Source organism: Homarus americanus, unplaced genomic scaffold, assembly GCF_018991925.1.
Source record: "Homarus americanus isolate GMGI-L3 unplaced genomic scaffold, GMGI_Hamer_2.0 scaffold17533, whole genome shotgun sequence".
Taxonomy (NCBI): domain Eukaryota; kingdom Metazoa; phylum Arthropoda; class Malacostraca; order Decapoda; family Nephropidae; genus Homarus; species Homarus americanus.
Window position 1 is genome coordinate 58,066 of NW_024726283.1, and position 15,514 is coordinate 73,579.

The following is a 15,514-nucleotide window of genomic DNA, read 5'->3' on the forward strand; positions in this document are numbered from 1 at the left end:
GCACTTTTTTAAAATTTTTACAATTTTATATTATATTTTTCAGTGTTAAGTGGTTGTATTTGAGGGCCTGGAACGGATTAATCCTATAACGAACAAATGCTATAACGAACAAGGTTCTAGAACCAATTAGATTCGTTATAGCATACCCCACTGTAACTGGAAAAAATTCCGGGGATAAAGTATTTTCCCAGGCTTGAGAAAGTCATCTGGTTATTCGGAAATCTCTCATCCCCAGAAGTGCTCTGCACCAAATGTTCTGGCTAACACTGTTTTAAGTTCATGGAAACTGAAAAATGTACTTAGTTGAGGAGAAATTATAAAGAAATTGTATGACGTAACCTTATGTATTATGCTATAGTTTGTTCTGAACAAATTCCTGAAGCTTGTGTTCAGGTCTTCATCAATTTTTATAGCACTAATTGTCATTAAAATGAATGACCTAGTGGCTATACTATACTAAGTCGGGCTGTGTAATTTGCCTTTTTTCCTGCTTATTGTTTGTCCAGTTTTCTCTTGAAAACTCAATCATCTACTGAGCATAAATGTGGAACAGCAGTCATAATGAATTTTTCCCATGAGTCACTAATGCTGAGTGTTGAGTACTTACAGATGGTGTTGGCCATGTGGGAATTACGGCGACAGAAAGCTGGATGGCCCTACTTATACTTCAGCCGTGTAATAACAGTTGAAACTTTCCTGCTGGTAGCAAGAGTGGTGAGTATTTAATAATATTTGAATGTTGATAGTATTCTTTATTGTTTAAGTTGCTTCTCCAGATTTAGTGCTGCCACTTACTGTGTAAATATACCACCTAGGGATATGGCACTAAAAGTTTGAATTGATATTTGTTACATTTTGAATAAAAAAATTTATTGTTTTGTCAGATGGCATCTCAGTTGAGGAAAAAAAAGCTGTATAACAGATATCCATAATAATACAACTTTATTTTAACTTTCAGACTCTAGGAGTTTATGCCATCATATTCTTATGGAACTCTTCCTTGATTGATGGTTTACGAAACACAAGTGATGGCTATGATTGGTGGGAGTCCCCGCACGTACGCGTGCCAGGATACTTTGTCTATCCTTGTGTTATTGCAGCAGCATATGGTGTGATTGTCAGTATTGAAGGAACTCTCTCCCATTTCTCTGGTGAAGTACACAACAAGTTGGTGAGTAGAATACAGACAGCCCCCTGCTTACAAACATAATGGAATTGGTTCCGGAGGTCTGTTCATAAGTCCAAATTCACCTCTATTGCTTGCAAACAATGTGTTAAATATGAAAAATACCTTAAATATTGTACAGCACACCCACAGCACAGTGCTCCATCCTACAATGTTGATTTTGGTCCTCCAAACACAAAAGTTTTTTATCTCATCATTTAATTTTCTTCTTTTCTTACTTATGATGGTCGATTGCAAAGCTACAGAATGCTTTTTTGCTCCTTAAGTCTTTTATTGTCCTTTAAACTCGTACCAACAATCGAATAATTCAGTTCGAAAGCACCTCTTTCCACTTGCTTTATTATCGCCACTTTTGTTGCCGTTGTAATCATGTGTAATTTCTTAGGCATGAACTCATCACTGGCATTATTACCTTTATATTTCTCAGACATATTGGGTTTAATAATATTTGTTTAAAGCCACAAGAAATGAACTTTTGCCACCGTAATGCTGTGAATGAGACAACAACAACAACTTAAATGGCTGCCGCTTGGCCAGGAATGCTGGAAATAGCGCACTAATGCTATCTATTGAATGTCAGTGGAACTGACAACTTTTGCGCTTTTGCATTGAACAGAAATATGGACATACGGACAGGTTTGTTCATATGTACAGGTGTGAAAGTTATTAAGTTGAACGTTCGTAAGTAGAGGAGATATTGTATATACTTATCCCCCCATATTCGCGAATTCACAATTCATGACAAATCCCAAGAATTGTGAATTCGCGAGTACTGAATTTAATACCTTATGGAAAAAATGGGGTTTGGTACCATGGCTACCAAAATTATCATATTTGTCTTAATATTTTGGGTTAGAAATGATAAATGTTTCAGAGATGGTGTTGATGGATTGAATTTTTGTAATAAAAAATAATAAATTTTAATAAATAATTCTTTCTTTTTTACATAAAATTCAAGTCTGAGTATATAAATAAACACTTAACTTATATCACTCAGGATATTATAGTCTACCCTAGTAAAACCGTTTTCTCTAACACAGCAATTGTGTAAAAATTCCAATACTCTAATGTGGCTTAGAAATACAGGTTGTACCTCTCTAGTCCGGCAACCTCGGGACCTGACCGATGCCGGACCATGGAAATTCACCCTTTTCCTGGATAGATAGTGACTTGTGCTTATGCCTGGAAGCACTAGCACCACTTTCTCTGCGTCATGGTCTCTTTGAAGACATATTGAAGGGTTAAATGTCGTATAGTAGCTTCTCAAATTTCGCGAGTTTTTAATTCTTAACGTATTTTATTGGAACACACAAAAAAATAAATAAATAAAAATTTTGACGGCGGAAACTTGAATTTCGACGGGCTTGAACGGCCCGCCAACGTGCAGACGACGTGCATAATCGTGTAAACAGCGTCATTTCTCTTATGTACAAAAGATTCATTATTGTTTATTACTGAATGTCTTTTTTATTGAATTAATGTTTATGTGTGTAAAATGAGCAATACAATTCATTAATAATACGTAGAATATTAAAACACGAGGAAATGACACAGCATTGTTTTCATTGATTACAAAACCAGTGACTGACTGGTTCTACATATAAAACTGAAGAAAATAAGACCTTTGTTGTAGCTGTAGTAAAATTAATATGGTTGTTTTAAGTAATGTTATTTAATGTTAATAAATGGAACAATAGAAGTAGCTAACGATAATGGTAAAGAAAAAGAGAGATCGCATATGTAAGTGCGCATGCGCACACGTGAAAACATATCATCATTACTTTACATAAGAATATGAAAGCAACACTTATTTACTGTTCATATATATTTTAATTAATGTTTCTGAATTTGTTTTTTTTTTTAATTAATGTACGTGTGTGCAAAATTAACAATACAATTTATTAATAATACGTGGAATATTAGAGGAGACTAGACGGCTGCCGGCATTGTTTATGTTAAAGCTTACGAAACCAGTGACTGATTGGTCCTACATATAAAACTGAAGAAAATAAGACCCTGAGTTTAGCTGTAGTAAAATTAATGTAAAAAATGAATATGGTTGCTTGAAGTACCTGTAATGTTATTTAATGTTAATAAATGGAACAATATAAGTAGCTAACCATCAATGGTAAAAAAAAAGTGAGACTGCTCGTATGTAAGTGCGCACATGTGAAAATATATCGTCATTACTCTACATAAGAATATGAAAGCAACACTTATTTACTGCTCATATATATTGAAGGGTTAAATGTTGTACTCTGTATAGACAAGCAGAGAGAGAGAGAGAGCAGCCGAACTGCCGGATGTAAACAAACCTTAATTTCCCGCAGTTTTTTTTTTTTTAAGGGGATTAGCCCACCCGGGCATAGGTCACTGACCCACATTGGGGCCTGAGGGGCAAAAATTTAATACTCCTGTAATAATAATAATAATTCAGATAAAAAAAAAACCCTCCCTATCTACCTATTGGACAAACTAAAATCGTTCCGGACCACGGGAGTTTCCGGACCACGGAATGCCGGACTAGAGAGGTACAACCTGTATAGACATAATATAAAATGACAGTATAAAATAAGAAAAATTAAGTGCATGGGTGTGTATATGTGGAAAGTGAAAATATGCGTGTAGGCAATTAGCACGGAGCTGTAACTGTATCTCAACTCGCCAGACAGACAAATTTATTTGACTCAGATTTTTACAAAGAATGAAGCACAGCTTCTTAATACAACAATCACATATAAATAACAATTTACAATAGATGCATTTTTCAAAAATGGTTATAATTATTTGAGTGATTTCTTATATTTGTTGGTATGAACTACAGTACAGTATTCCCTTAAAGCTCGCGAGGGTTAGGTAAAATGGACCTCGCAAGAAAGCAAAATTCGCAAGTTTTTCATGACGGTTCCCAAATTGTGCAAAATACAGTACATATGGTATAAAGAGCTATGTGTACACATATCCCTTAAACTACAGTATAGGCATTTAAACAACTCAGCCCTCGCCCCTCCATGGATTGCACTATGGGTTGAATGGAGTGCAAAGTAGATTGCGTACTGCATCTGACAGCTTCCACTATTCTGACTGCAAGGAGTCTCTACAGTCTTTACCTTAGGGAGGGAGGGAGGGAGAGGGTAATGCATGGTGCCATTGTTACATGTAGTGAAATTATGAAAGTTGTGTAAAAATTATTTCAAAATGCTAATGTGACAGAAATATAGAAAATATAATTTAATATACTGTATGTGGAAAAGATTCCTTATTATGAGCTCCTCAACAGCTGATACAGGTTGTACCTCTCTAGTCCGGCAACCTCGGGACCTGACCGGTGCCGGACCATGGAAATTGCCGGACCATGGAAATTCACCCTTTTCCTGGATAGATAGTGACTTGTGCTTATGCTTGGAAGCACTAGCACCACTTTCTCTGCATCATGGTCTCTTTGAAGACATATTGAAGGGTTAAATGTCGTATAGTAGCTTCTCAAATTTCGCGAGTTTTTAATTTTTAATGTATTTTATTGGAACACACAAAAAAATAAATAAATAAAAATTTTGACGGCGGAAACTTGAATTTCGACGGGTTTGAACGGCCCGCCAACGTGCAGATGACGTGCATAATCGTGTAAACCTCGTCATTTCTCTTATGTACAAAAGATTCATTATTGTTTATTACTGAATGTCTTTTTTATTGAATTAATGTTTGTGTGCAAAATGAGCAATACAATTCATTAATAATACGTAGAATATTAAAACACACGAGGAAATGACACAGCATTGTTTTCGTTGATTACAAAGCCAGTGACTGACTGGTTCTACTTATAAAACTGAAGAAAATAAGACCTTGGTTGTAGCTGTAGTAAAATTAATATGGTTGTTTTAAGTACAGTGACCCCTCGTTTAACGAACACCTCGGTTAACGTAATTTCGATTAACGAACTGCCTTCCATAAGGATCTTCAATTCGGTTAACGAAGTTCTTACGAACCGACCTCAACATGTTTTCGCTTGCACTGACCGGGCAACCAGCTTTAGTATTAGTCCGCCAATACATTAATCGGTTCTAGGGCTTAAATTCCTTACTATTTTAGTAAATATCAAGAAGTTTATACTATTCAATAATTTTAAAAGTTTAATATTCAATTTTTTTGTCATTTTAATAATTATTGAACATAATTGAAGGTAAAGTGACTAGTTTAATGCGCGGCATCCAGCCTCTTAACACAGCAAACAGGAGTTAGTCTCTCTCTGTTTTCACTGGAGCTAACATCTTGCTTGAGACTCTCTTCAACTAAACGCTTTTTTCTGTGTTTCCAAGCAAATTATTGGTCATTTTCAAATATATTTTACATATTGACAATATATAATGCAGTGCAGTGTTGATTTAAAGAAAATAATCTTGAATTACACCAGAGAGCTAAAATTTTATGGGTGAAATGGCGCCATGGGGTGACTTCTCTTCCATCCCAATGCCTTCTCTTCTTCCTTCTCCTCCACCCCCATTCTAAATCCCATCATCATCATCCAGGAGCCTTCTACATACACACCTCAAAGTAAGTGAACTTTTCTACCATTTTTGTTGAATTTAGGAAATTTTCGGTGAGCTGGAACCAATTACCCAAAAACCCATTGAAACAATGGTTTCGGTTAACGAACTTTTCGGTTAACGAACGATCTTCTAGAACGGATTGAGTTCGTTACCGAGGGGTCACTGTAATGTTATTTAATGTTAATAAATGGAACAATAGAAGTAGCTAACGATAATGGTAAAGAAAAAAGAGAGATCGCTTATGTAAGTGCGCATGCGCACACGTGAAAACATATCGTCATTACTTTACATAAGAATATGAAAGCAACACTTATTTACTGTTCATATATATTTTAATTAATGTTTTTGAATTTGTTTTTATTGAATTAATGTATGTGTGTGCAAAATTAACAATACAATTTATTAATAGTACGTGGAATATTAGAGGAGACGAGACGGCTGCCGGCATTGTTTATGTTAAAGCTTACAAAACCAGTGACTGATTGGTTCTACATATAAAACTGAAGAAAATAAGACCCTGATTTTAGCTGTAGTAAAATTACTGTAAAAATATTAATATGGTTGTTTGAAGTACCTGTAATGTTATTTAATGTTAATAAATGGAACAATATAAGTAGCTAACCATTAATGGTAAAAAAAAAGTGAGACTGCGGGTATGTAAGTGCGCACATGTGAAAACATATCGTCATTACTCTACATAAGAATATGAAAGCAACACTTATTTACTGCTCATATATAATGAAGGGTTAAATGTTGTACTCTGTATAGAGAAGCAGAGAGAGAGAGAGAGAGAGCAGCCGAACTGCCGGATGTAAACAAACCTTAATTTCCCGCGGCTTTGTTGTTGTTTTTTTATGGGGATTAGCCCACCCGGCATAGGTCACTGACCCACATTGGGGCCTGAGGGGCAAAAATTTAATACTCCTGTAATAATGATAATAATTCATATTAGTAAAAAGCTGCCTATCTACCTATTGGACAAACTAAAATCGTTCTGGACCACAGAATGCCGGACTAGAGAGGTACAACCTGTACTAAGTGACACGACTTCCCGTGGGCACACCTTATCACGTGCTCTGAACATGCTACCTCATAGCTAGTGGAAAGTTACAGAGGGTGATAGAGTATATAAATCAAATGTAATTAACCCATTTATATGATACTTCTGCCTATATGACAGGGGCTATTACATCGCTCAGTCACACCATCCAAGCTCAGCAAGGAATACACTAAACTTGCAACTTGCAGAAAAGCCCTATACATAAACCCAACCAAGTTACATGCATATGTGTGTAAACACTAAACTGGGAAGCTGACACCTGCAGTTGAACAGCTACTCAAGCCCTAGTCTGCAATGCCTTATTGAGAGTATATTAAGTACAATGGCAAATTGGAAGATTCTGACTTACAAAACTAAAATATTACTGCCAATATCAACACAATACAGTAGTGGAAATCGTTAACTTGGGTAAGCAAATCCCTTCATAACATGGCAGAAATAATCTTCTCCTATTTTGTGTTTAAGAATGCACTTTCTTAGCAATGTACAACTTTTGCTACTATAATCACGTTGGATGAATGAGTAAGTGGTGCTTAAGACTCTTCGATGAAACGTTTATTTTTGCAGAGAGCAATGGTGCTGAGCTCTGAAGGGTTCTACCATGGTATGGCTGAAAATTTACAGTCTGTGATGATATACTGTAGAACTATCATATTTGTAGTTTGAAAAGATGTGTCTATGACATCATTAAAATTAATATAAAACTCATATTTGTAGTTTCAAAATTATTAACATTATTATCCTTCCTGGGAAAAAATAAATAAAATGTCCGCATTTTCTATGTCTAAGGTTTGAAAAATTATTTAGATACAAACCAAAGAAATAATCTTGTCCATCCATTTACAGTAAATTGATATAAATTATATTTAAAATAATTAAAGTATCAATAGCTGAACAGGTGAAAAATAAGTACTGGATATTATATTATGTCAGTACAGTATTACCCCGCCTAACGCGGTTTCACTTAACGCGTTTTATCATATACGCGGTGCCTCGCCAGGTTGAAACTTCACTTAACGCGGAATTTTTCATCATATACGGAAGCAGCGCGGGCACGACAGCGTTATTGTTAAGGCTTGGTCATCAAAACATTACCGAGTTCTTACACCGCCACCCACCAGCCGCCCAAGTCAGTGATAGTGATAATTATAGTGAGGATATGGACTTATATGGCCTTTGGATTGACAAAGAGGCCCTGCAAGCCTCTGTGGTGGATAGTGATACAATTGATACAAGTGATACAGGTGAGGCCAATAATCTGCCCTCTGCCTTCGAACCAACCCCCATCCCGTGTGCCCAGCCATCTTTTCTACTAATGCAAGTGTAAAAACCTAATATTATTGATATTTCTCTTAATTATTAATTGTGTGTGCATACCATCATAGTTAAGATAAATTTTACTACAACTTAGTTGTGTGTCAGTCAAAAGTGGAGTTTGGGGGTCGGGCCAGTCTCTATTGGAATTAATCCCATATGTTCTGTTGTTCACTTAACGCGGTTTTCACTTAACGCGGTACCCTGTGGGTTCAATTGACCGCGTTAAGCGGGGTACAACTGTATATATTAAAATAAGAAAGGTACTTATAATAATTGATATAACCTACACAATGTCTATTCTGTGAAGTTATGTTGCTGAATGTGTTAATGTGGGTATATATATAATGTATACCTAGATACCCATTCCTTGTAAACTTGATTGAAGAATCTTTTCTAGAATTTCTTGAAAATGTGAAATTGTTGCCGCAATCCCGTAGACATGTACGTCACTCACAGGGGGACACAGCTGATGCTAAGGCCGGTGACTGGGTCAATGTCCACGAAAATCCTGAGTAGAGCAAACTGCCACTCCCTGTCAGTGAACTCAAGTACTCTGGGATACACTAGTGCATCCACCACACCATACCTCAGAATGCTGAGACCATCTCTCATGATCGGAGATGTGTCATCACTAGGGGGGTGCTGGTAACTAGGGGTTACTCACGCCATACAAAAGAATTTTGTTGATAGGATGTTGATTGATGAATAGTCACAACAACTGCAGTCACTTCCTGTCACACCCTGGGTAGTGAACTAATCATTTGCAGAAACTAATGTTCTCTTCAGCTCAAAGGATTGTTGCCATAATTCAGCAACTATCAATAACTCAGTATTGGGTATCGATATAAAAAAGAAATGCACATCATCTTTGGATGACAAAATACAAATCACTCAACGTATAACGTCTCACTACAGGTTATCATAATACACCTCGGAAGAGTATAACACGTCACTGTTCTTTGTTTTCCTGTTTTTGTAAAACACTTATGACTTGTTATGTAGAATGCCTATACAGTATAGACCGGAATGTTATTATCCGTTACCACTTATGTAACAGTTGCTTCTTCTTTGTACCAGTATGCCACAGTAATGGGGAGAACATAATGTCTCTACCTTTACCAACTGTGTACAGTGAACCCTCACTTTACGCGGTCAATTGAAGCCACGGAGGCCCGCGTAAAGCGAGAAACGCGTAAAGTGAACAACATAACATATGGGATTAAATGAAATAGAGACCGGCTGACCCCCAAACTCCACTTTTTCTGACACAATACCTATGTTCTAGTAAAAATAACATCTTAATTTTATGATGGTACATGCACACAATTAATACTTAAGAGAAATAGAGAAATACAGTCGCCAAGTTAATGTCCATTCAAATAATGGACTCAACTCCCTCCCCCTCTTCTCACACTACACTCGCTGGCTCTTCCCTCTCTGAGAAATTTTGGGGGGAAATCCACTAAATTTTAATAAATAATACCTCAAACTAAAGTTAGGATAATATAATTGACATTGCTGGATTCCTTGTATGACCAGGAATATTTTGAATATAAATGTCATATATTTTGCACAAAAGATAACATATTTACTCAGAGTAAACAAAATACTTACATTAGATCTAAAATTTGTATGTCGAATGCAAAATCTATGATGTTTATATTCAAAATGATCATCAAATTGTAAGAATTCCAGCAATGTAAATTATATTCTGGCTGGGTAATTTGTATGAATTTTATGAGCTAAAACAAATATCTTCAGTTAATAAAAAAAAAAATATTCTTCACAACACTATCTGTCAATCAAAGTACCCCACCTTGCCTCCCCCCCTCTTCCAACCGCGCCAGATGGTCGGTCGGTCCCTCCCTCCCCCCACCCCCCCACCAACCCTCCTTACCAGATATATATTTGGGAGAAACCAGAATATTTACCTTTTTAGTAATAAATAATACCTCAGAATAAAGTTAGGATAATATAATTGACATTGCTGGATTCCTTGCAAGACCAGGAATATTTTGAATATACACTTCATATATTTTGCACAAAAGATAACATATTTGCTCTGAGTAAACAAAATACTTGCATTAGATCTAAAATTTGTATGTCTAATGCAAAATCTATGATGCTTATATTCAAAATGATCATCAAATTGTAAGAATTCCAGCAATGTAAATTATATTCTGGCCGGATAATTTGTATGAATTTTATTAGCTAAATAAAAAAATTATTCTTCACCCGCGTAAAGGGGTACACACACCGCGGAATGTGAGCATCCCGGGTTCCGGCAGGGTACCGCGTAAACGTGGAAACGCGGAATGTGGGACCGCTTAAAGTGAGGGTTGACTGTATATAATGTTATGGTAAATATCATAAACACACATAGGCATGGCTAGGTTTATTACAAAGTGATGTAAAGGGTCCGCTTAATGCTGTACAGTGAACCCTCACTTTACGCGGTTAATTCAACCCACAGGGTACCGCGGAAAGTGAGAAATGCGTAAAGTGAACAACATAACATATGGGATTAATTGAAATAGAGACCGGGTCGACCCCCAAACTCCACTTTTTCAGACAGAATACCTACGTTGTAGTAAAAATAACTTCTTAATTTTATTATGGTATGCACACACAATTAATAATTAAGAGAAATATCAATAATATTAGGTTTTTTAACACTTACATTAGTAGAAAAGATGGCTGGGCACACGGGGATGGGGGGTTGGTTCCGAGGCAGAGGGCAGATTATTGGCCCTCACCTGTATCACTTGTATCAATTGTATCACTATCCACCACAAAGGCTTGCAGGGCCTCTTTGTCAAACCCCTCAAAGTCCATATAAGTCCATATCCTCACTATAATTATCACTATCACTGACTTGGGCCGGCTGTGGTGGGTGGCGGGTGAAGAACTCGGTAATGTTTTGATGACTGGGCGACCTTGTGCGTACCCTGCTCGCGCCGCTTACACAACATGGCGGATGGCGGGAGGTTTGGATCCAAAAATGCCGCGGCTCGCCAGCCACTCTCCGCGTAAAGGGGTACACGCACCGCGGAATGTGAGCATTCCGGTTTCGGCAGGGTACCGCGTAAACATGGAAACGCGGAATGTGGGACCGCGTAAATCGAGGGTTGACTGTAGTCCACAAAACATGTAGCTATGCTTTTTTTACTTGGTCTCCATCATACGAGTCCGTTTTCTCTCACATCAGGACGCCTGAGTCCTCCGTTTTCTCTCTTAATCTTAGAGTGCACCAGAAACTTTACTATTTTTAGTAATGCCACAGAATTTGAAATTGCAACCCCAATTGCAACTGGGGTTGCAATTGTTGAGGCAACTACATATGTCTGATTACAGCAAATGTGTTATTGTCAATTTGTAGGTGAAAGTTTTTATCCTCAATTGATGTAGGTTAACATTTCACCTGTAGGCAAATGCTTAAAAAAAGCCTAAGTAAGGAAGCATATTCCTTTAACACATAATATTTGACCAGTATGGGAAGGATCATCTTGTCTCCGTCAGGGGGTCGTGGAGTGGTGGTGCAACAGGCGTCACTTTTTCTTTTCTTTTTTTTTGGGGGGGGGGCACGGACATATATGTGATCGGACGTTGTTCGGTTGGACGTTAACCGGCGCATGACTGTATTTGATATTTTTTGTTCAATTAATGTTTAAGGTTCCTATGTTATGTTATAATATTATATGATTGTATGGTTTTTGTATGTGGATATTTATATTTTTCCAAGACATTACAATAGTTATACATAAAATTCATGCTTTTTAATGTCCATTAATACCCAACGAAAACGTGAGGAAAATGACGTCATAGAGTTGAGGAATAAACGGCAGCGCTGCACCATGCTAGTAATAGTGAGTTGTAAACAACAGTCGTGTCATGTCGCTGTTGTAGTATTTCTATTATTTTAGTATTTTTGGCCATTTCAGTTAATTTCTTTATAATAACAAAGTTGTATTTCAAAGTTGTTTTATATATGTGTTCTCAGAAAGAGAATAACAACTGACTGGGCAGTCACATTGAAGTTTGTGAGTAGTAAATAGTGTGTCTCGCTGCTATGCACCAGAAATTTTTAAGGTTCATGATCTTGATCTGCTGTATAAGCCGACCCCATGATTTTGGGGAATTTTGGGGGGCTTACAACCTCAGCTTATATGCCGAGAAATATGGTGTGTTAAACTCTCATTTCATCCGTGACCTTGAACGCCTTTCTCTTTTGTCGGATCACCAGTATGGCTTTCGCCAGGCAAGATCTACTGGTGATCTGCTCTCCTACTGCACCCATCTTTGGTCATCCTCTCTTAGGGATTATGGGGAAACTTTAGTTGTGGTCCTCGACATCTCCAAAGCATTAGACAAATCATTGCTTTCTAAACTTCCCTCTTATGGTTTCTCTCCACTTTGTTCTCTAATTTCTAGCTTCCTTGAGAACCGATCAATAAGAGTTGCTGTCGAAGGATCGATCTCTCGCTCTTTTTCTACCAATAGTGGTGTCCTTCAGGATTGTGTTCTTTCACCTAGTATTCTCTCAATGATTTACTTCACACTACGTCTAATTCTACCTATTCTTATGCTGATTTTTCTTCTCTTCACTCTTCTTCACATTTTTCCCTTCCCTCTAATTCTCAAACTAGAGCCATCTCTCGAGCTGATATCTTTTCATCTATCAATGCGCATCTGTGCAGCATCTCCGAATGGGGAGGTAGAAACTTGGTTTAACTTCAATAGCAATAAAACACAGTTTTTACCAATTACACTTCAAAATAAAAGGTCTCCCACCAATCACATTTCAGGATGCAATCATTCTGCCAAATTCTATAATAGATATGCTAAGCCTCACCATTTCCTCTTATGTCATGGAAGCCACACATCCACAACATTGCTAAAGCTGCCTCCTGAAAGCTTGGAATGCTGTACAGATTCCGTAGTTACTTCACTCCTGAGCAATTGCTTCAAGTTTATAAGGGATTCATTCCTCCTAACTTGGAGTACTGCTCTCATATCTGGTGTGGCTCTTCTTCTGTCCATCTATTAGATAAGGTGAAATCAAAGGCATTTCATCTTATTAACTCTCCACCTTTAGTTGATAATCTCTCTTCCCTTTCTCTTTGTCTCAATGTTGCTTCACTCTCTCTCTTTTTCAGGTACTTTAACGGGCAATGTTTGGTAGATTTGGCATCCTGTGTACCCCCGGCAAGGCCATGGGCTCATAACACTTGTCTTGCCTGCGATGCCCACCATTTCTGTGTTATAGTACGTACTTCTTTCCTCACACAGCCAAACTATGGAATGCGCTGCTTTCTTCTGTATTTCCACATTTTTACAATGTGTGTCACTTCAAAAAGCTGATTTTCTGGCATCTTCGTGGTGTATATTAATTTAGCCTTTTTCTCTTCTATTTTTAATTTCTTTTTACTCTTATTTTTTTGCCTCACAAGCCCAGGTGGGGTATTCCACATAAAAAAAACTATACTTTTTACTTAGTTTGTTGTAATAAACTCCGACATTGCCACTTAAGGTAATCACCCATTTTGACTGTTTATTTAATATGTATAACATAATGTAAATATTTCTTGTCCTGATATCAACCAATTCAGGATAGATACAGTGTATTCTTGTATTTTCAAATTATATTACAATTACATATTGTATTTTTTCTTTATTACTGAAGATGTTCTATTAATCACGATGAACCATATACCGTAAAAGGCCAATCATATGAGAATATAATACTGAATCAATAAGTAAATAAACCTGACGAATGTGGCAACACCTGATCAGCCCCAGCCTGTTTACATACTAGTTTTGGTAGGCCAATAGAAAATCTGATTAGACCACTGTACCATATTCAGTGAGTAAGTGTTGTTCTTCTCATAAGATTTTCTTATTAGTCTTCCCCCATTTCTTAAAACATAAACAGTACTTATTTTATAAAAAAAATTTATTTTAGTACTTCTGGTGACCAAAGCACCTCAGAGTCCGATAAAAGTGAATTCCGATATATTGAAGTCCGATTTATCGAGGTTTTATTGTGAGAAAATTAAAAAAAATAATTGTCCTAAGGGCAAACTCGTAAAGGGAATAAACATTTCTTTGCACACAAGTTGGCTGGCTCAGTGGGAGAGCGAAAGGAGGCGAGGCGTGTGGGGAGGGCGTCTTCATTGCTACGGTGATGAACCAGGGAGTATATGCAAATGGCAACTGTGTTAAACTTCCATTTGGCCTTTATTTATCGGTCTGACAATCCAGTACAGTGCTTTTTGTTGTAACTTATTTAATGGTATTATTTTTATTTATTCCTCACCTTTACTGGTACTGTACTGTATATATTAAGGAAACCTTGGCTACAGGAGGAAAATCCACACAAAAGTTTTGTCCTAAATACTCCCTGCTAAAATGGGGGGTGCGTCTTATATGGCGTGAAATATGGTATGTCTTTATTAATGTTATTTTATATAAACGTGTGAAGTGACCACTAGTGGTAAAGAAAAAAAAGTGAGACAGATGACGGAAGGCCAATTTGATTCCATAGTATGTTTACTATTGCTAGTTTCCTTCACTCAAATGTAAAAAAACACAGCGCTGCCACACTGCACAAAACCTGAGGAGCCCCGATAAATGCACTAGTGAAGGGGACTGTACATATGCACACCTGCAAACATAGCATCATTCCAACTAATAGGGAGATTACTGCATTAACAATTTTTGTTGTAGTGAATTTCTTTTAAAGAAATTTCCCAAAATCAGGTGATAACTGTACTGAATTCTGCTCAAAGTAGTGGTGGGAGCAAACAAAATTTTATTTTTTATAAAATTACATTAATTTAAGAGGCAACTTTAGTCAGAATTTGTTCCCTATTATCTCAGTGCTGGTTAGGTAAAACAATGTGAATAGGAACATAATCTGATTATATTTTATACAGTCATTTTTTATTTCCTTTCAGATGGCTTGTACTGCCCTGATGTCAGCAATCTGTTATGGAGGCTTGGCTGTTATCACATCTCCAGTGTTTCTTACGGTTATTTTGGGACATGACCCAGGGAGTGAAAGAGTAGACGTGATGATCTCTGGAATTTTTTTAAGCATTGTTAGCTGCATACATGCCTTTGCTTGCATGATTTTCCCCAGTGGTATTAGAACACCACCCAGGTTTATCAAGAAGATTGCTGAGGAACTGTCATCCTTTGATGTCTCGAAGCTTAACTTGAATGGTTTGGCATCATCAGCTGCCGTTACGAATTGCATTGAGTTCCTGACCAAACAGCGAGGTTTATACACCAAGGTCGATCTTGTTTCTTTCGTAAGTATAATATGTATTACAGGTACACCACCGATTTTCTGGCACCCTTGGTTCCAAAGCCTTGCCGGATTACCGTATATCTCGGCTTACA

General features: G+C 37.1%; 1 protein-coding gene across 1 annotated transcript in view; it reads left to right on the forward strand.

Annotated features, from left to right (window-relative positions):
- The window catches only part of LOC121865593, a 157,627-nt gene that overhangs the window by 46,024 nt on the left and 96,089 nt on the right, over nucleotides 1–15,514 (forward strand). The window contains exons 3-5 of the mRNA XM_042365102.1: nucleotides 610–714; nucleotides 959–1,171; nucleotides 15,067–15,423. Coding sequence (XP_042221036.1) covers nucleotides 610–714; nucleotides 959–1,171; nucleotides 15,067–15,423 — 675 coding nt within the window. The remainder of the gene's footprint in view (nucleotides 1–609; nucleotides 715–958; nucleotides 1,172–15,066; nucleotides 15,424–15,514) is intronic.